Source organism: Terrapene carolina, unplaced genomic scaffold (genome assembly GCF_002925995.2).
Source record: "Terrapene carolina triunguis isolate 2854851 unplaced genomic scaffold, T_m_triunguis-2.0 Scaffold97, whole genome shotgun sequence".
NCBI classification, from domain to species: domain Eukaryota; kingdom Metazoa; phylum Chordata; order Testudines; family Emydidae; genus Terrapene; species Terrapene triunguis.
The window spans coordinates 10,573,302-10,595,018 of NW_020664448.1; the positions used below are offsets into that span (position 1 = coordinate 10,573,302).

The 21,717-nt window shown below is 45.6% G+C and overlaps 1 protein-coding gene across 1 annotated transcript in view; it reads left to right on the plus strand.

Moving 5' to 3' along the window:
- Positions 1-12,680, plus strand: part of CCDC83 (coiled-coil domain containing 83) — a 29,921-nt gene extending 17,241 nt beyond the window's left edge. Inside the window, exons 4-11 of the mRNA XM_026651667.2 lie at positions 446-614; positions 2,417-2,584; positions 5,911-6,002; positions 7,626-7,694; positions 9,054-9,175; positions 10,274-10,368; positions 11,077-11,264; positions 12,128-12,680. Of these exons, the coding sequence (XP_026507452.1) occupies positions 446-614; positions 2,417-2,584; positions 5,911-6,002; positions 7,626-7,694; positions 9,054-9,175; positions 10,274-10,368; positions 11,077-11,264; positions 12,128-12,304 (1,080 nt within the window). The 3' untranslated portion in view covers positions 12,305-12,680. The remainder of the gene's footprint in view (positions 1-445; positions 615-2,416; positions 2,585-5,910; positions 6,003-7,625; positions 7,695-9,053; positions 9,176-10,273; positions 10,369-11,076; positions 11,265-12,127) is intronic.
- The last annotated feature ends 9,037 nt before the right edge of the window (positions 12,681-21,717 follow it).

Below are 21,717 nucleotides of genomic sequence, written 5' to 3' on the forward strand. Positions count from 1 at the left end.
GAGTTCTAATTTTGACTGTGATGCTAATTTTCTTCTGTGGCTGTAAGCAAGTCATTTAACCTTTCACTGTCTTAGTTCATCATGTGTAAAACAAAGGTGATAGAACTTATGTGGTATGTTGTTATAAGGAATGTTTGTATGGTGCCCAGAATTCTGCTGAATCTAAGCAAATAAGTCAGTAATAAGTATTATTGTTAAAATGCAACATGCAGCCTATATTCTCAGCAATGGGAATATTGAGCAGACTAACAGTCATTTGTTTCCCCTTTCCTGGTGGTAACAGGCTTGTGCTTATTTAGAAACTTCTGGGACTTACAAAACACCTTCAACTCTACTTTTTGCAAGGGACCATGTTGTCACAGATCCAAGTGATATTTCAATTTGTTACTCAGGAAGAGATTTTAAACCCCTTTTATTATGTATCTTACTCTTGTTCCTCTCGTAGAATGACTATCTGAAGGAAGAACAGCTGGGACACATCCGCAGTCTGCTAAGCAACTTGAAAACACAGGACAAAGAACTAGAGCAAAAGGAGGTTGTAACCAGGGATGATGTAGAGGCAGCAATGAGGGAGAAATGGCAGTATGTTAAGGACCAAGAACTGCTTCAGAAAGGTGAGTAGTAAGTTAGTTATGGAAGTGCAGTTTGCAGTTTTCCATAGTTAGGATTGAGTTGAATTTTGTACTAAAGCAGCACCACCTAACCCCAGTCTAGTGTCAGGCTAGCATTTTCCTCAGTTTCCCCTCACTCAAGTTGCATCTCCCAACCTTCCAGCCTGGTTTGATTGCTACAGTGTTTTGGCCAGCAAAGTCAGTAAAGAAAAATTCCCTGAAGGGTATCCACGTTGAAAAAACATGGCACGGCCTTCCACCCTCAGTCTCAAACTGGGCACAGCCCCCTCCTTCCTGAGGGCTTTGTCTCTTCAGCTTTCCCTCTGGAATCAGCTTTCCACCTTCCCTAGCTCTGCTCAGTCTCTTCCCTCAGACCATCCCTATGGGGGAGCAGGGCCCAGACATAGGCGCTGAGTTTCTAATCTGCCAGGGAGTGCTCCCCCCAGCTCTGCCCCCATTCCACCCCTTCCCCCAAGGCCCTGTCCCGCCTCTTCCCGCCCCGCCTCTTCCTTGCCTCTTTCCACCCTGCCTCTTCACTGCCAAGTTCCACCCCTTCCCCCAAGGCTCTGCCCCCCTGCCCCGGCTCTTCCCTGCCCAGTTCCGCCCCCTCCCACAAGCACGCTGCACCCTCGCTCCTCTCTCTTCCCCCTACCAGCGCCTCCTGACGCTGCGAAACAGCTGATCCGTGGCAGGTGGTAGGTGCTGGAAGGGGGAGGGGAAACGCTGATTGGCGGGGCCCGCCGGTGGGCAGGAGGGGGAGGTTCTGATAGAGGGGCTCTTCCTCGCCCTCCCCCCGTAACTCGCCTCCCCATTTGCCTCCTCACCCCGCTCGTCTGCCCGCCTCCCTCCCCTCCCGCATGGGGCCTCAGACCCTCCTTTGGGGGGTTCATTTGGGTCTCTTCCCGGTCTCCAACAAGCATCAATTCCCAGCACTGGCTCTCCACAATCCTCTGCCTTATCTCCACTTCAGAAAGCCTGATTTAGCCTCATGACCTGCCTCTGATGTGACTTTGCTCATTTTCTCCACGTGGGAAAGTGAGTGAAGTGTGTTACTGGTGGGACTGGACCCCTCATCTTCACTTAAGGGCCAGTCACCATGTGACACAGAGATTCAACCTATTGGTTACATAGAAAGAATACAGCTTTTCCTCCCCAAAATTACAGAACTTACTCTTTGAGTATATAATTAATTGTCTGGGAATTTACAAATAAATCAGTAAATCCGTTTATTGGTTTGAGTTATAATTAATTTTAAATGATTCCTGTAAGAAATTAGGCACCCTGTGTTGGTCCTTTTATGTCTCAAGTTATAATGGAATAATACAAACTCTTCAAATTTTCCATGTAGTTAAAACTCATTGAAATGTTGTGCATTGACTACATGCAGAGATTTTTTGTTAAGATTAGTAGCCATTTATTGCTGTTATGCTTCACAGCTGAAAGTTTCTTTTTCCTCAGAGGCTGAGGAATAATGTTCTACTACAGAAATTCCCAGCACTGCCCTCTTTCGAACTGGCTGCCATTTCCTATTGTTCTTAGTAGGACTGGTGCCCTCAGTTTAAAATGGTCTCTTTCAAAATGGCCAAGGTCACCTATTGTTCCCAACCAGGTGAGACCAAGCTGCCCTCAGGGAAAATGGTGGCCCCTGAGAATGTAGAGGGCCAGGATTTTGTAATAAGTTGTAGGATATGAGATTTCCTCCTCCACTCCCATTGAAAGCTCCCTAACTGAAAAAAAATTGATACAAAATTGATACAAAAAATTGATAGAAAAAAGGATTCACCTTTCTGGTTTTATTTTAATAGAGCTACACTCCAGGATAAATGAAGTTGAGCATAAACTACTGGTAAAACAGGCTGAGAAGGATTACTGGTTAGGGTACAAAAATGTGGGAAGTGGAGAACATGCCAAACAGATCAAGCTCCTAGAAAATGATATCCACGGACTCAAAGATGACCTTAAGCAAATGACAGGTCAGTTACGGCAAGGTCAATACAAGTACAGATAGTGCATAAATAAGCTACAGTCTTCATTTGCAGAAAATAATTTGTGCTCAGACTAATTACATCCATTTAAGCCAAAATATTTAAACCTATATACCTGTTTGTAGGCAACTACATAAAAGCAACGTACTTTTCCGAGGTGCTCCACTGAAGTCCAGGGAGTGTCGCATGTGTGCAATACCTTTGAAAATCAGGCTGCTTTTACATAGGTGGCTAAAAACAGATTATGGAGCCTAATTTTAGGTACCTTAGTTTGAAAGTGTTGGTTTGTGCTACTGTGCTGAGTGCTTCTCATCGTGTACCATGCTTCACAGGTTTCCATTTGAAAGCTTCTTTAACACAGGAGAAATTTTAGATCATTTTTGGGATTGGTGAAATTCAGATCTAGCATAATCAGGTGCCCATGGAGCTTCACCTGGTTACGTAAGAACTGAATTTAGCCTACTGGTAACAAAGTCCTGTATCTGCGGCTTTGCAAAATCCCCAACATGAATATGTGCAAATTCAAGGCACAGTTTAAGTTCTGATGGAGCATATGTAAGAGCTTAGATATAGTGGTGTGTGCTCTATAAAACCATTATATAGATTCATTTGTATAGAGGACTTTTAAATAATATGCCAGTTATTTAGGTGTTATGTAACTCTTATTTAAAAAAAAGTCCTGATTTTTTCCCCCCTTGTAACACTCTTAGTATTCATTACCACAGCCAAGCAGCTGGTAGTGACAGGCAGTGACACCACTGTGAGAATGGTCCCCGTACAGTTGGTGCCAACCATTACCAAGCATCAAGTGCTGCAGATAAGAACCATTCAGTTATTCTCTTTGTCTTCCCCAGGGTAATTGTTCTGAAAACATACTTTATCTTGATAAAGATCTGAACTGTTTTTCCTATTGCATATTAGCCTGTCAGTTAGTATTTTAAGTAACTACCAAGGAAAGACTGGTATTTTGCACTTTGTCTTTTCCCTGTTTTAAATCAGTTCAAAATGTTATTGCACCAAGATGTAAAGCAGAAAATAGAGTGAACATTTATATAGATTCATAGATCTTTAAGGCCAGAAGAGACCATTATGATAATCTAGTCTCTTTCATACAGTAATTCTTGCATCTAATCCTATAATGTGTTTGAACTAAAGCATATTTATAGAAAGATTTACTATTATTTATAGTGCTGTAGCATTTAGGAGCCCTAGTCATGCACCAGGTCCCCATTTTGCTGGGTGCCATACAAACACAGAACACAAAGACAGTCCCTGCCCGAAGGAGCTTACAGTCAAAAGCTAAGATAAGAGACAAAAGATGGTGGTTCTTTGGGTGACTGCACATGTCCATTCCACTTCAGATGTGTGTATGCCCAATGCACAGTTGTCAGAGATTTTTACTTCAATGGTACCCATCAAGGTGGCACATGTTCCCTTGCACTGCTGGACCATGGCAGAAATGGCTGAGCTGCCCTCAACATTCCTCAGTTCCTTCCTTCTTATTGCCTGTGATGGAGGTTGGAGCATTCACCATGCTACTACAAGCTTTCCCTTGCTTCTAGTGTTGTATATTATTGGTACTTGATTAACAGCTAATAGTTTTAGTGTTAGGATAGTTTAATAGTAGCTTTCCTTTTATTGGGGTACTTTTTTGTATTCTTAAGTTCCTGCCATTTGGGAACTAGTGATCCACACTCCAGGTGCCTGAAGTGCCTAGGAAAACCTCATGTCCAAGACAAGTACCAAATATGCAGGGACTTAACTACAAAACTACAAAAAGGATAGTAAAGTCAGACTAAAATACTTTCTGATGGAGGCAGCCCTATGCCCATCCTCAGAGCCTCCCCATTCACAGCGAGTACCGAGCACATCTGCCTTCAGATGTTTTATTCTGGCCCTCAAGCTCCTGCCAGGGAGCGGGGCCTGGGGCTTGCCCCGCTCTGGCACTCCAGCCGGGGGCTTGCCCCGCTCCGCATGTGCTGTGGCTTTGTGTGGCTCCCGGAAGCAGCAGCATGTCCCCCCTCCGGCTCCTATGCATAGGGTCAGCCAAGGGGCTCCGCAGCTCCTATTGGCCGGGAACCTTGTCTAAGGGGTCTGCGAAAGGTTGTCATTACCATAGAACATTGGTTTTCAACCATGGTCCATGGACCACTACTAGGGGTCCGCAGACTATGTCTAAGATTTCCAAAGAGGTTCACACCTCCATTCAAAATTTTTTGGTGTTTGCAAATGAAAAAAGTTGAAAACCACTGGTCTAGGCTATATTTCCCTAGTTTGCTTATGAGACGGTCATGAGAGAGAGTATCAAAAGCCTTACTAAAGTCGAGATATATCACCTCTACTGCTCCCCACCCCCAGTATCCAGAAGGCTTGGCAGCCTGTCAGAGAAGGATATTAGGTTGTTTCAACATGATTTGTTCTAGACAAATTGATGTTGACTGTCACTTATCATCTTATTATCTTCTAGGTGCTTACAAATTGATTGCTTGTTTATTTGCTCCATTATCTTTCTGGGAACCAAAGTTAAGATTTTGATAATGATTCCCTAATGACTATTACTTTTTGAGATTTGTCAGTTGGCCAGTTCTTAATCCATTTAACGTGTGCTCTATTAATATTGTATAGTGCCAATTCTTTAATCAGAATGTCGGGCAATATGAAGTGAAAGCCTTACAAAAGTCTAACACTATATCTACACTACAAGCTAAGGGTGTGATTCCCCTGTTCATGTACATATACTAATCCTAGCTTTCATTGACCTAGCGTGAGTATACACAGCGGAGGCATGGCTGAGCAGTGCCAAGTACGTACTCACCATTTTCAGTTGGGTTTGCACGCCTTTGCTGCTGTTGTCTGTGAGACCAGGGCTACACTGGTATGTATACTTGCACTCTCTCTCACAAGTCTGTGTACATGAGCGGAGGAAGCACATTCCTAGCTCATAGTGTAGATATAGCCTATCTATCTATATAGGATATAAAATCATACAAAGCACAGGACTTGGTGGTGATGGGGGCTTGGGCTAGCCACCTGGGTACATACTCTGACTCCCTCTCGGGTTTGTACTTGCGTTGCTCACCCAAGCTGAAGCCTGTGCCTCCACATCTACACTACTCCTTTTACCCATGCTAGCTAGAGTAAACCTAGCATGGTACACTTCCCTGTGCTACACTCACATCCTCACTGCAATATCGACATGCTCTAAAGAGATGCTGGCTGTAGAGTCCCATGAGCTCAGTAACACCGAGTCAGTTATCTCATCATCTGCAGAGGGAATCCGTGTCACCTAATGACGTCTGCTTTGCTTTTGAAAGAATATTATAGACATACTCTGGAAACTACAAAAGAAAAAATGGACAGATTGGTTGAGAAACAAATGAACGAAAAGAAGGAATGGGCTACTGAGGTACTTTTTCTGCTTTTATACTGAATGCTAATCGTGTCTTGATTAAAAATACTCATTCTCTTCTTATTGATTTTAAACTGGATTAAAAAAAAAAGACTGACTTGGGCCTTCATTAGTGGAATGACAGGGTATCTTATGGATTGGAACAGAATAAAATGAACTGTAAAATATTTTGTTGACCAGTATTGTCGTGCTCTTTATTCAAAGAGCTTTTACAAAGGTCAGTAGCATCATCCCTATTTTACAGTTGGGGAAACGGAGGCACAGAGGCTCACTCAAGAACTTGACATTTTACTGGGAATTTAATTTTGAAAAATAAAAATTAGTGAAAATTTCTAAGAGTGTGGGATTTACAATAAAATGTTGAATTTGTAATAAAAAATACAGAAAGTGGCATGTTTTACATTTACAGACAAATGTTAATGTCCAAATATTGATATTTCTCGCAATTTAAAAAAGTCTCCACAAATAAATGTAAACATGAACATGTGGAACAAAAAAAGGCAAATACAGCGTTTCAGTTTAGAATTTCAACTTAAATAACTTTTGACATTTCAAAAAATCATGAATAAGTATTTTCCGAATGCTGTCTTTGCAGAAACAAAACTGGCAATGATCAAAGCCCTGTTCCTGCAAACACATATACTTAGTTTCAAACATGTGAGTAGTCCCACTGAAGTTAAACATGTGCATAAGTGTTTGCAAGTTTGAAGCCTTAGTACGTTCTTTTCTTGAAGTTTTATATCATATTGTTTTCTCACTCAAGAATTAAGATTGATCCAAGAGTGGACCAAAATGGTCAGAAAGTTAGAAAAACATTCTTCAGTTTTCTGTAGTCTAACGACAATCTATTAGATTTCATCAATATATGTGGGATCTGATTCTTCTCTCATTTATACCAGTGTTAGTATCCAATCAACAAAGTGATCTATGCTGATGGATTTGTATGTCCATCAGTAGGATCCCACACTTCATTAGATCCCTTTGAAGATTAGAGGTTTAGCTTCACTGACTTCAGTTAAGTTACTCCTGATTTACAATGGTGTGAGAAGAGAATCAGACCCATGGATTGTAAACATGTGATGCTAAACAAGGGATTCCTGTTAGTTCATTTCTTACATGAGTCAATAATGAAGACAAATCTCTGATCCTGCAATCAAATTCACTAGTATGGACCTCTGTACCTGAAAGGAGCCCCAAAGGATCAGGGTCACAACACTGAATTTGTGGTATTGCCTTCCTTCCTTGCAAAAGTCTGATTTCACACAGATAAGATTATGACTTCAGTGCAGGATAAATCAGAAATAGCAGATATGGAGGGAGGGAGAAAGCTTTTATTTAGGGAAACTCATATCAGAAATAATAACTGGTCTCAAATTGCATTGGACTGGAACATCTGTGAGGAATAGCTGATTTGAGGGCTAACCCTCCTGCCTACTCCAAGGCCGAGCCTCTTCAAGTCTCCCAAGAGAATGGTATAGGGGAACCTTGCACAGTTTCTAGTTCCCTGTGTGGATATTTCCTGCCTCGAGGACTAAACTGCCCATTAAAAATGTTTTCCTCAAGTATGTGCCATTGTCAAAGTTCTGTCTTCAGAGAAGATCTGAAATTCTGTTTTCTCAGAATGCCGTAAAGCACATTGACAAAACCAGTCACAGGGAGATTGAAGAAAATGAATGGCTAAAGGAAGAGGTAAAAGCAGTATCTGGTTTTTCACGCCATGATAATGAGGGTTTGAATTTAGTGGTGATCTGTAGTCATCACTTTGCTTCTTATTGTAGGCCTCTAAGGACTTCAGCAAGAAAGGTGAGCAGGATGTTGTCCTAAGTAAGCCACAGTTGTGAGGGAAAGACAGGTTCTTTGTTTGTGACATCAAGACGTCAAGATGCATATCCTGTCACAATTGCAGTGACAGCCAGAAATGGCCCTGCTAGTGACTACACCACTCCATACAATCAACTGTTTAATAAGTAGAAATGTACGAGATCATCCAGTATACAATTTTAGGGCTCAGTCCTTCAAACATTTAAAGAATGTAGTTTAAATTTGTATTAAAAGCCTGGTGCTGCAATATTGCAATAAAATAGGCACCCGCTAATTTTTTTCCGTGGGTGCTCCAGATTCCAGATGAAGTCTCACCAGTGCCTTAACACTTCCGTGTCTCTACTGGAAATACCTAGTCTGATGCATTCTAGGACTGCATTAGCCTTTTTCACAGCTGCATCACATTGGTGGCTCATAGTTAAGGCTACGTTTTAGTCATAGGTATTTTTAGTAAAAGTCATGGACGGGTCACAAGCAGTAAACAAAAATTCATGGCCCGTGACCCGTCCATGACTTTTACTATATATCCCTACTAAAACTTGGGCAGGGGGGCTGCAGGTGCTCTGGGGAAGGAGGTGGACCGGGGATGCCACTGGTGCTAGGGGTGGTGGCCTGGGACCCCTGCTGGTGCTGGGGGGGGAGGGTTGGCGGGGCTGGCTGCCTACCCGGCTCCGCGTGTCCCTGCAGCTCCTAGGCAGCAGAGGGGCCAGGGGGCTCCACATGCTGCTCCTGCCACAAGCGCCGGCTGCGCAGCTCCCATTGGCCAGGAACCGCAGTCAATGGGAGCTGCAGGGGTGGGGCCTGCGGTCATGGGCAGCGCGCAGAGCCCCCTGGCCCTTCCACCTAGGAGTAGGTACAGGACCATGCCGGTGGGAGCCGTGGAGCCCCCCGCGGAGGTAAGTGCCCCCTCATGTCCCACCAACTCCTAGCCCCCTCCCACACACCCAAACTGCTGCTGCTGGCCTACGGGCTGCCTGGCTCTAGCAGCCCCTGAGCCAGCACCGGCCGCTGCAGAAGTCCATGACAGACTCGCAGCCTTACTCATAGTCATCCTGTGATCAACCAATACATCCAGGTTGTTCTCCTCTTGACCTTTTGTGTTGTCTAAGGCAACAGAGGGAGCTAGTGGGAGACAGGATAAGAACTCAGGAAGCTCCAGGATCGTGACCCTTTGTGCAGGTCCCCCTCTCTTTCAAGATTACCTCATGTTTTTCTCATCTGCGACAGGTTGAAATGTACCGAAAGGAAGTAAGTGACTTGGAAGCATCTGCTCAGCTACTAGAAGAAGAAAATATATATATGATTAGGAGCCTGTTTAACTGCAGACTTCAAAATCTTAAAATATCGGGGTAAGAATGGTTCCATTTACAGACCTAGGCCCAGATCCTCAAAGGTATTTAGACACCTAACTTCCATTGATTTCAGTGGGCATTTGAAGCCTAAATACCTTTGAGAATCTGGGCCCTAGAAACTACTTCTGCTGCCTCCACAGCCATTCAGTGTCCCTGGGCAGCAGAACCAATGCAGCTTTCCTATTCAAAAGAGGCAGGATTTGAGGATGTTGGGGGCGTGATTTGAAGCTCAGCTACCTTGTGACTCTGTATGCACCAGCACATAGGGATCAGGATGTGGGGGTAGCAAAGCTGGATTATCTCCTGCTGTATAGATCTCCCTTCGCCTCCCCCCCCCCCCCACCAAGGCTCACAATTTAGGGTTGCAGTCCTATGGTGCTCGGGGGAAGAATTCCTTCTTGCCACACCTCCCCCTATATCTAGCTGTGCAGGCTGGACAGCTCCTTATTGTTGGTTCAAATATTTGGGGGCGTGAAGGCTAATGCTCTAATTTAGTTTTTTCAGTCCCAAGTACCGCAGATGACGTGCTGTACTAAGCAGAAATAAGGAAGAGGCTCTTGCATGGCACTGTAAGGGTACATTGCATGGCATGAAGTTCCTTCACATCTAATGGCGCTAACTTATTCCCCAAAAGAGAATTAATTTAGCATATGTGGTATGATAACCTCTGGTGTTACACACTATGTTTATCAGTCATCTCTTTACTGTCCCTGCCCTGGGATTTCAGCCCTGCTGTAGCAGTCACATCTTAACCACAAAAGGGGGTCTCTAACTCCCCTTGCTAGAAGAACCTTGGACTGCTTCTAAGTGAAGACTTTCAGCTCTGGTTTGGACCGTGTACTGATCCGAGACTGCATTTGTTTTCTTTGAATTTTATGGCAGACTTGAATTAGGGATACAAAAGAGCATAGTCATTAAGCTACCTGGCTGCCTCAATCACATTTTTAAACCATTGCATTATTCTGAGCTTGCGGTTACATGTCAGCTGGCTTTTCGAGTACGTCTTTTCTGAAAACAAGGCATCGTTAATTGTTCCAGTTTCTAGGGAAATATGTTCAGAGCTCTAATGTCATGTGTTTTTTTTAAATTTCATAGGCATTTATTTCTTACCCAGGGAGCTGGCCTGCAAGTTCAAGGAGAGGAATTGCTTAGTGAGGACTTGGAAGGACTACAGTGTAGAGATTATGCAGGTAATGCACATGTCAAAAAGTCATGGAACTTTATAAGTAATCTTACATTAAGTACTTTTTGTCTGCAAAGTCCTTTGAAAACATTCTAGTGTACATGGTGATCATTTAATCTACCACTGAAATGCAGTTACCTCGGGTTTAGCAGCCTGCACAGCAGCTCTACATCACAGTGCAGGAGAGGAAGAAAATAATACACTATTGTATTAAGTGAAATAGATATTTAGGTCAGTAGGATGTAGTTTCCCAAAATGGAACTGGGCCAGGCCAGGATGCTAGGATCAACTGCCTTGTGCAAAAAGATGCCTTGGATTTTTACTGCCCACGAATCATCATATACTGTCTTACATCTCATCCCAAAGATGGTCCCTCCAGCAGTACAGTGGCCCATGGTCTAAGAGGATGGTCTCAATGTGTCTGTCCAAGACACATGCGGAATTAACTGTCAACTTGAGAGATTTTCCACTGGATTGTGCGATATACAGTGGTGCTATGGGTAGAGCAGCAGTATCTCAGTGGCTTGCATGTGCATTTGGCATAAAACTATTTACTCTTGTCCATTGCTCTTTTTTTACCTGTCCATAGTGTATATTTGGGAGTCTCCCTGGCAACCTCATAGTAAAGATTACAAACAATTTCCATGATAAGCCTTATTTCTAACCTTCACAAAGTATAACCCCATTAACATCTCATTGGACTTCCCCCAAAAAGCAAAGACAGATGCTGGAGATGAAAGCACCAAGAGCACAGCACCCCTAGCCATAGAGAAGGAAGTGTTTTCAGATACTCAGTCTGAGACAGAGGCCGAGAAGCAGGAAGACAGCTATGAGGATCTGTGGGGAGAGCCAATGGCTCCTGCTCTCAACTACCTATTGTATGAAGATGAAAAAGATATCCAGGTAAAGGATAAAATCAATGGGGCTTCTTTCACTTACTGTGGCACTAGCTTTTTTAAAATCAGGAAATGAGCTACCAGCAGCACTGTTATGGTGAAAGGTGCTGTTGGCTTCCACATTTGGGATTATAGATATACCGTATAAGCAGCCAGGGTGACACTCCCCATGAAAAGAGTTGGAGATGCTGCCATAGAGACACTGCACCCCAAGTGCCATTAAGGGTAATGTGTGGGTTCAAGTGCTCTCCTTTGTCTGGGCCTTAGACCTTTCTGAAGTTCGGTTTGGGAAGGGTAAATGGCCAGGCCACCTCTTCCAGACCTCACTCTCTGCGGGGAGGCTTGGGCTATGTCTACTTCGCACTTTTCTCATTAAAACTTTTGTCGGACAGGGGTGTGAAAAAGACACCTTGTCGGTGGGAGACGCCCTCCTGCTGACAAAGCTACCGCCCCCCACTGGGGCTGGTTTGATTTTGTCGGCAGGAGAGCTCTCTGCTGCCGACAAAGAGCAGCTACACGGCACACCTTACGGTGGCAAGGCTTGAGTGGCACAGCTGTGCCGCTGTAAACTGCGCAGTGCAGACATAGCCTTGGACTAGGGCTTCCCAGGTGTAAGTGCAAAGGGGCACAGAGTGTATTTAAGGCTATTGAATCCCAGACTGAGTTGGCAGGGCTGGCAGTTGGAATGGGAACCTTTTTTTACTTGTAAACTAAGCAGATTTGATATGGAAATTGTTGAACATGGAACCCCTTGAGGACATCTTTACCGAGTCTCTTTAAAAAGGAAAACAGTAGTCTTCTGAAGTGCCTCTCTTTTGCCATGCAATTGCTGATGAACAACAATATTCCCTCTCTCTTCTGCAACTCCAGGAATACTCAAAACTGGGTCCCCTGGGGACGAAACTGATGAGTGCAGTGGGAAGAGCCATGCCTATTCATGAAGAATTGAGAGAAATGTCAAGCAAATGCCAGTTTGAAGACAGTTTTGATACTTATAAATCAGAGGGCCACATCACATACCGCATGATCAAATCTGTATTTACTTAGGAACAAAAGGTCCTGGTTGGTTAAAAATAGACTAATTTATATTGCTCATTTAGAAATGTAATTTGAAGTTCATTAAATCTTTGATCTGTTTTCCAGGTAATCTGTGACACAATGCTTTATGGAAGCTCTTTTCTTAAGTACCTAAAGCATTAGATTTAAATATTAGACAATTGAAATAGCTGGCTGCATTAACAGGAATGTCTCTAGATGGCTAATATAAAGGTTTCTTTCCATAGTACTATAGACGGTGGGCATGAACCTGCACATTCCTTGTGCAATGTAAACTCCCACTAATGTAGATGGGGTGTAGCTAATGCAGGATCAGGGTCAATATTTGACTTCTATGGTCCCTACTTGCAGTCTTCCAGATACAGAATTCTAGTTTGATTAGACATTACAAACAGATAAACGTAGGCTGACATAAAAGGTGGAAGCTGCTAAGTATTTACTACTCGGTTTAAGCAAAGTACAGTATGTTGAGAATAATCCAAACTATTGCCAAAATATTTGGTTGAATGATTTTCTTTTCACCTCCGTAAATCGAAGGATCAGATACATTTTAATAAATGGCATGAAATTAAACTGCAACACCAGAAAGTGGATTTTAAAATGTATATATTCTTCAATTAAAGCAGGGGTCTCAAACTCAATTTACCTTAGGGCCAGTGCCAGTCCTCAAATCCTCCCAGTGGGCCAATGTCACTCATGCCGCCCAGAACTCGCCCCCCCCCAAAACTCCACCCCCCAAAAAACCTCCACCTGCCTAAGGCTCTGGGACGGAGTTTGGGTGGGGAAGGACGTCTGGGGAAGGGGATTGGAGTGCAGGCTCTGGGAGGGAGTTTGGGTGGGGGAAGGGTCTGGGGTGCTGGCTCTGGGATGGAGTTTGGGGGCAGTAGGGGGTGTGGGGACCAGATGCAGGCTCTGGGAGGGAGTTTGGGGGCTGAGGGGGTGTGTGGGAAGGGGGTGCAGGGCCTAGGAGGGAGTTTGGGGGCGGGAGGGGGTATGTCGGGAGGGGGTCGGGGGTGTGGCACTTACCTGGGGCTCCAAGGCAGGGCGGGCGGGCCTCCGTGCGCTTCTGCCCCCAGGCACCGCCACCACAGCGTCCCATTGGCCGCAGGGGCACAGCCTCGCACAGCCTCACCCCGCCTCGCCCCTGGGCCTCAGGGAGGGGCCAGCAGCCACTGGAGTGAGCAGGCAGATGCTGTTCAGTATTGCTGCGCTGACGGGGTCCCTGAGGGGGGAGTGCCTGGGGGGCGGCAAGTGGGGCCAAGGGAGAGACCGGGTCCCAAAACTGCTGGAGCCCCACAGGCCACACTGGGGAGGCTCACGGGCCACAGATGGCCCACGGGCCGGGAGTTTGAGACCCCTGAATTAAAGGATTATAAAACATGCTGGGCATATTGTTCAGACCTGTCATGGTTATGGGGCTGGCTGTGTATCTGTCTCCTTGACCACTCTGAGTGCCTTAGGCTATGTCTACACTGCCACTTATGTCAGCAAAACTTATGTAGCTCAGGGGGGGTGAATATTGCACCCCCTTGAGCAACGTAAATTTCACTGGCATAAGCACTCCTGCCAACAGCTCGTTGGGATTAATTATATCGACGGAAGAGCTCTCTCCTGTCGGCATAGAGCAGCTACACAAGGGATCTTACAGTGGTGCATGCATTGGTACAGCTGTGCTGCTGTAAGCTCTCTCGTGTAAACGTAGCCTTACTGATTTTTCTGCTCTTTGAGCAGGACCTGGGTACTGTACCTCCTGTCTACCAATGCCTATCGCCCTGCAGGCCTGACTGGGCTTTGGACATCTGTGTTTCCTTTTTTCAGGAGCCACAGTGACCAACAGCCTGGTTAGAACACAGTATGTTTGTTTAGTAGTTGGAACAAAACATTGGAGGAAAAAGAGCTTTTAAAACAACCAACAGCCTGTATGCATATTCAGTCTCATCTAATCTTACACTACATGACCAGCTAAGTTAGACAGGCTTTTCTCTTAAATTACAGGAACAGAACCAAAGCAATTTACCTTCTCACAGCAAGCCTTGAGCCTTGTGTGTCCTAGTCTGTTCTCCACTTGTGTGCCCTGCTGTAGGCTTGTCATCACTGCAGCAGGCAGGTGATAACTGGGACTCTCCGTCAGCTGTTGCCCCCACCCATCTCACATCCCAACACACAAACCTCTCACCCAGGTGGCAAAGGTTAGTCTGGCAATTCAGAGTTAAGGGTACAATAATTAGGAAGTATGGACATTACCCAAATTACCTGAACTCTGCCCTCCTCCCACTGCTGGCATTCTCCCAGTGCACTGAGTGTCAAATAAATAGGCACATTTTAATTCAGTTTTTGATAAGGACTAAAGCTAATAGGCTGGAAGTGGAAACATCTTGAATCCACTAAACTCCTCTTTATGAGCGCAGTCCTGCAATGTGCTAAGTACTTTGGCCCCCATCCAGCAAAGCCCTTAAGCATGTGCTTAATTGGATCGCAGCCAGAGTGCTCAGGATTGACTCCTCTCTGTATAATTTTCCTGTTGAGCCAAGCAGTTGTGGATTACATGGCTATGCATCTGTTTTATGTAAGTGTTAATCTTCACCACCCCAGGAGTGTCTATCACTTATTTGTAAAAAGCGACAGAGTCCTGTGGCACCTTATAGACTAACCCACGTATTGGAGCATTCACCCACGAAAGCTCATGCTCCAATACGTCGATTAGTCTATAAGGTGCCAACGGACTTTGTCGCTTTTTACAGATCCAGACTAACACGGCTACCCCTCTGATACATCACTTATTTAATTTTTGGTCTGGCTGATTCACGGGAAGCGGGGGCTCGGAGAAGCAGGGGCGGAGCGTTCAGGGGAGGGGGCGGAGGCGGAGAGGTGATTGCGCCCCTCCCCTTTGTGCCTCACTCGCCTCGCCCTTGTTACGGGACTGCCTGTAGGAATTACTCAGTGACAGGAATGAATGTTGCAGAGCCCACTCCTGTGGGATCCTCCCACCCTGTCAATGGACCAGGTGCCATCCCACCATGCAGCTCCTTGCCTCATGCTTTTGCTATCACAGTAAGAGACGACGACAAAGAGTGCGACATGGGGGCTTGCTATTGAGCGAGCAATTTCTGGAACACTGGACGGGTTTTCTTTCCTTCCCTCTACTCTCCTGTGTCTGTCTGTCTTTCTCACTTCTTGGCCCCCTTGTACCCAGCGTGTACACTTCTGCCTTCCAGTGTGGCTCTAGTTCTCAGTGACCAGCCCCACAGGTGGTTCCCTACTGCAACTCTTTCCTCATCAAGACAATGATGTGTTCAAACTGCATTGGAGCTATAATTCATGCACACTGCCAACAGTCCCCACCAGAACTATAATTGAAAGCAGGATTCCTTGGCAAAGGCCCCAGTTTTGGAAGAGTTTCTAGGCAAAGCCATCCTGGAGTTAGGGTGAAGAGGGACTAAGGAAAAGTTTGTTGGAGACATACAAGTGAGATCTCAGTCACTGCAGCCTCATCTCTCTGTTCAATCAGCTTCAAACTTTTCAGAAAATAAAAACCACACATGGAAATTGCAGGTGTGTTGGTTTGGCTCAGGGATGTGATTCATCGCTGTTATTCCAGCTTTATGCTAGTGTCTCCATTAAAATGTATGGAGTTTATGGGGTCCCTGCAGCAGTGAGAGGCTCCGGATCTATGGTTAGAATGGAAGGTAGCTTCACCCCACAAATACAGTTCTACTCTGAAGTGACTAAAAATGGCATCATTTTGCTCAGCATATCTGCTAACTTTAGCAAGTAAAACTAGCTCCTACTTATTCCTGTTTGCTCTATACAGCCAGCACAGCTCTGGGACAGCAAGCGGCCTTCTATTCTGGCTCATGGATTATTAGCATGGTCAGGTAACTCACTGGGCTGTGTGTTGTGTCCCCAGGGGTGAAAGTAACTTAAAGGACTTACTGGTATGCTGGAGTCCTGAGCGGCGGCGGGGCCTCAACCAGAAGAGGCTGGGCCTTTAAATCGAGAGTTAAAGGGCCCGGGGCTGCGGTAGCGACAGCTGAGAGCCCCGGGCCCTTTAAATCACTGGCCTGGGGAAGCTTCCCCCTGCCGGTACGGTCGGCTGTGTACCGGCTCTTGCCATACTGGACCATACCGGCTTACTTTCACCTCTGTGTGTCCCCCACCTACAGAGGGTAGGAGTTGTTACAGACATAACTACAAAGTCTGGCTCTTTAGGTCAAGGTGTGGAGATTGATGCTTTTAGCCCTGGAAGTCTCCCGTTCAATGCCTGACTTGTTGGACAAGACATAGGCCATCACAACTGCTTACTCACTGCTGACTGCAGAATCTTTATGGGTGGTGTTGGAGCCAAAAAGAACCCAGCCTGACCTGGATTCAAGGTTTAATCTACAGGAAGTCACTGAGAACCCATCAGTTGGGAACACCATAATGTCATTTTTAGAGTCACTTTTCAGAGAACCTCACCAACTGGTGAGTGACCAGTGGCTCTAGCATATTGTCTTCTAGAGTAGATGCTAGTCTTCACTCATCTTTTGAAAATGCTTTTTAATGCTGAATAAGAGCATAGTAGGCTGTTACCACAGACATCACAGCTATCCCCAAAGAAAGATACCTAAACATTTTAGAAAAGCTAGATGTGCATAAGTCCATGGGGCCGGAGCTAATGCATCTGAGGGTGCTGTGGGAGTTGGCTGATGTGATTGCAGAGCCATTAGCTGTGATCTTTGAAAACTTCTGATCGGGGGAGGTCCTGGACAATTGGAAAAAGGCACATATAGTGCCCATCTTTAAAAAAAGGGATGAAGGAGAATTTGGGGAACTACAGACCGGTCAGCCTCACCTCAGTCCCCGGAAAAATCATGGAGCAGGCCCTCAAGGAATCCATTTTGAAGCACTTGGAGGAGAGGAAGGTGATCAGGAACAGTCAACATGGATTCACCAAGGGCAAGTCATGCCTGACCAACCTGATTGCCTTCTATGACAAGATAACTGGCTCTGTGGATATGGGGAAAGCGGTGGACGTGATATACCTGGACTTTAACAAAGCTTTTGATACAGTCTCCCACGCTATTCTTGCCAGCAAGTTAAAAAAAGTATGGATTGGATGAATGGACTGTAAGGTGGATAGAAAGCTAGCTAGATTGTTGGGCTCAACAATTAGTGATCAACAGCTCGATGTCTAGTTGGCAGCCAGTATCAAGCGGAGTGCCCCACGGATCTGTCCTGGGGCCAGTTTTGTTCAACATCTTCATTGATCTGGATGATGGGATGGATTGCACCCTCAGCTAGTTCGTGGATGACACGAAGAGGTAGATACATTGGAAGGTAGGGATAGGGTCCCGAGTGACCTAGACAAATTGGAGGATTGGGCTAAAAGAAATCTGATGAGGTTCAACCAAGGACAAGTGCAGAGTCCTGCACTTAAGACGAAAGAATCCCATGCACCGCTACAGGCTGGGGACCGACTGGCTAAGCAGCAGTTCTGCAGAAAAGGACCTGGGGATTACAGTGGATGAGATGCTGGGTATGAGTCAACAGTGTGCCCTTGTTGCCAAGAAGGCTAACGGCATATTGGGCTGCATTAGTAGGAGCATTGCCAGCAGATCAAGGGAAGTGATTATTCCTCTCTATTTGGCACTGGTGAGGCCACATCTGCAGTATTACAGCCAGTTTTGGGGCCTACAGAAAGGGTGTGGACAAATTGGAGAGTCCAGCAGAGGGCAACTAAAATGATTGATTAGTTGGCTGGGGCACATGATTTACGAGGCAAGGCTGAGGGAACTGGGCTTATTTAGTCTGTAGCAGAGAAGAGTGAGGGGGGGATTTGATAGCAGCCTTCAACTACTTGAAGGGGAGTTCCAGAGAGGATGGCGCTCGGCAATACTCAGTGGTGGCAGATGACAGAACAAGGCCAAGGGTTATGAGTTCAATCCTTGAGGAGGCCATTTAGGAAACAAGGGTAAAAATCTGTCTGGGGATTGGTCCTGCTTTGAGCAGGGGATTGGACTAGATGACCTCTTGAAGTCCCTTCCAATTCTATGATCTTCTAAGTTGCAGTGGGGGAGCTCTAGGTTGGATATTAGGAAACACTATTTCACTAGGAGGGTGGTGAAGCACTGGAATGGGTTACTTAGGGATGTGATGGAATCTCCATCCTTAGAGGTTTTTAAGGCCCGGCTTGACGAAGCCCTGGCTGGGATGATTTAGTTGGGGTTGGACTAGATGACCTCCTCTGGTCTCTTCCAACCCTAATCTTCTATGACTCTATGAGATGGGTTCTGTCTCATCCTCACAATCTCAACACCAACCAAGGTGAGGTACATTGACCAGCCTTGCCTATTTTAATGTTGGGGAGGAAGTACAAAGGTCAGTATACAGCTGTTCCTAACTGATGTCAGGCAAAGTCTGTCTGACTCAGGAGTAAATGTGCTATTAGAACTTTATTACCTCTTCTACATTTCTTTGTCCCCTTCTGTACTTCAGCACTATGCCCTATCTTATTCCTGCTCCCCTTCCCTGGCACTTTGTCTGCTGTTCACTTGTATCACAGACTTTCCCTGTGGCCCATGGCTCTTTGGGTTCCAGATCCCCTTTCAGCCCTATTTCCCAAGCTGTAATTAACTCATTTCTCCCAGGTACTATCCCGATCCTGCTTCCATCCTCTTCTGCCCAGCAATGACCTCTGAAGAACAGGCTCTTCTGGGCTGGCATTGCCTTTGCATCTACTTTTCTTATTCTGGAGTGGGCACCTGGAGCAAAAGGTCTTCAGGTGCACTGGCTTAACATCTTTGTCCTGGCTGGCAGCTTGCGGGAGGAGCAACAACAATCTGCCTGGTGGGCCTCATCCACAATGGCTGATTGGACAGACCATCTGATAGGATTAATATTTGTCTATTCTGAAAGAAGTTAGTGTTTCTGTGCCGCACAGGGTGCTTCTGGGGGGACAGTTCTTTCAAGCTATCAGGGACAATCTATTGCATGCAATATTGCCATACTTAAACCAATATTTTATACAGTACATCCCTGCGATCTGTTTGTTCCCTTGTGACTGCGTTTTCATAGCAGCAAGACCTTTAGATATATTATCACCCATGTTCTGTGTTCGGTACAGTTGAGTTTTTAAGAAAATAAATGAAATGTCCAATATTTATTTCTCAAATTTACACCAGAGACAGATTGTGATGACTTTGGCCAAAATAACTTAAAATCAAAGGGAAAGCCCCATTGCTCTGACTGCTTTTATTTTCTAATTTATACCATAAGGTTGTTTCTTTAAAATTTTCCCCCTGGTTTGCATGCAGCTATTCTGTTTTTCCAAATAGTCTGATCGGTCTCTAAGGAATCAGAGCCCTCTGTATCACCACAATCATCTCCTCCACTGCTGGCTGAATCAGATGTACAGAACAGCAAGGAGAAGGCAGCGCTACAGCAGGAGTTCCTGCTCTTACAATAAAACAATCCAGCCTATGGGAATGAGGTGCTCAACCTTCATTGAAAATTAACGTGAGTTGAGCAACTCACTTAGGTGCCTTCAGAACTTCCAGCCTGACACAGCCCATGCACACGAGAACAGGTTACCCCTGAAGGAGAGCAGCCACAGGGGGCTTTGATGAGCAGTTTGAGTTAAAGCCTGTTAGCAGCTTCAGTCCAACCCCAGGCTACCCTAACCCTCAGGCAAGTTGCTGTCTCTTCAATGCTCTTTTAACCTGTCAGCTAGCATGTTAAGTTAGCCAACCCGCATTAACATACCTTTTCTTTGCAATCAAGGCGTAGCCTTATAAATAGGGCCCTACCAAATTCACCGTCCATTTCGGTAAATTTCATGGTCAGAGGATTTTTAAAATCTGAAATTTCACAATGTTGTAACTGTGGGGGTCCCGACTGGGTAGGGAGGAGGGGAGAGTTGCAAGGCTATGGAGGGGGGGTGGGTTTCGTGGTATTTCTGCACTGCTACTGGCAGCAGTGCTACCTTCAGTGATGAGCAGTTGGAGAGGGGAGACTGCTGGCCATGAGCCCAGTTCTGAAGGCAGCAGCGCAGAAGTGAGGGTTGCATGGTATGGTATTGCCACCCTTACTTCTGTGCCAGCGCCAGAGGTGGTCTGACCCGGCCCCGGAAGTAGCCAATGCAGGGGAGAGGAAGTCCCGTCCCTCCACAGCCTGGCCAGGACTGGCAGCCTGAGCCTGGCATAGGGTAGGAGCTCCCAGCCAACGTGCCCCTAGCCCTGCTCCTCCCCGGCACTCAGAGGTTAAAGGGGCCTTGGGCTGTGTGTGTGGGGTGGGGGTGCCCATGGTGCCCACCCATACAGCTGTCCCTGCTCCCCCCAAAGGTGATGTCCCCCCATACCATGCCACCCTCACTTCTACGCTGGTGCTGGTGGCGGCAGCACTGCCTTCAGAGTTGGGTGCCCGTCCAGCAACCACTGCTTTCCAGCCGCCCAGCTCTGAAGGCAGCGCAGAAGGGTGGTAATTTCGCAATCCCCTTATAATAACCAGATGTCACAGGGGAGACTATATTTCACGGCTGTGAATTTGATAGGGCCCTACTTATAAAATAAGGACATCACCACATCAGAGACACTTCATTTTAAAGATTGTTTGCAACCAACAAAGGGCTATAGACTTTTCAAATAAATCTCTGAAGTAGAAGGTAGCAGCCTGGGAGAAGTGCATTAGTGGGGGATACTAAAGATTCAAAACCTTTTACCAACCTGTACAGGCAATATGTCCACTCTGCATACTAACAGAACAATATTGGCTCAGCCCTGCTCAGAGTCCTTAAAGTTACTTGTGTAGTAGCCATTTTACAATGTGTGCCAATATAAGGTCAAGATTTAAACATCAGGGCAAACGTCAGAACAGCTGAAAACAGCCCTACTAGGTTCCCCTCGTTATGAACAGGCCCTTGCATCGTTCTTCCTAGACTTTGAGTAAGCCCTTTGCTTTCATGATGGGAACTCTGTCTCCAAAGTAAGTGACTGATGTCTCAGCAAGATGCTTCTAGCTTGTCAGCCATGACCCAAGGCTGGAACATTTGAGGTAGTTGTGTAAGGGAAACTGGTGTAAGCCTGTTCATGCTTCTTTCTATGTTACCCAGTTACAAGCATCAAGTTGCCTGCTATAAGCATTTTGAGAATCTTAGGGGACACCAGACACCAATGATTTCAAGTAATAGATCCAGCTCTTGGTGAGAGGCTGTATTCACTCACTTCAATAAAACTAAGGTGCTGTACCACCATGGGAAGAGGCACAGTATAAAAATCTAGACAGATTCATATTGGTGCACTTCCTAGCATGTAATATGCATGTAATTAAATAGATTTGGTACGGTAAGTAAACAAAGCAATAATCCTTGCCCATTTTAAGAGGCAAAAAGAAAAGAACTACCTCATACTTTCATACTGTAACAAAAG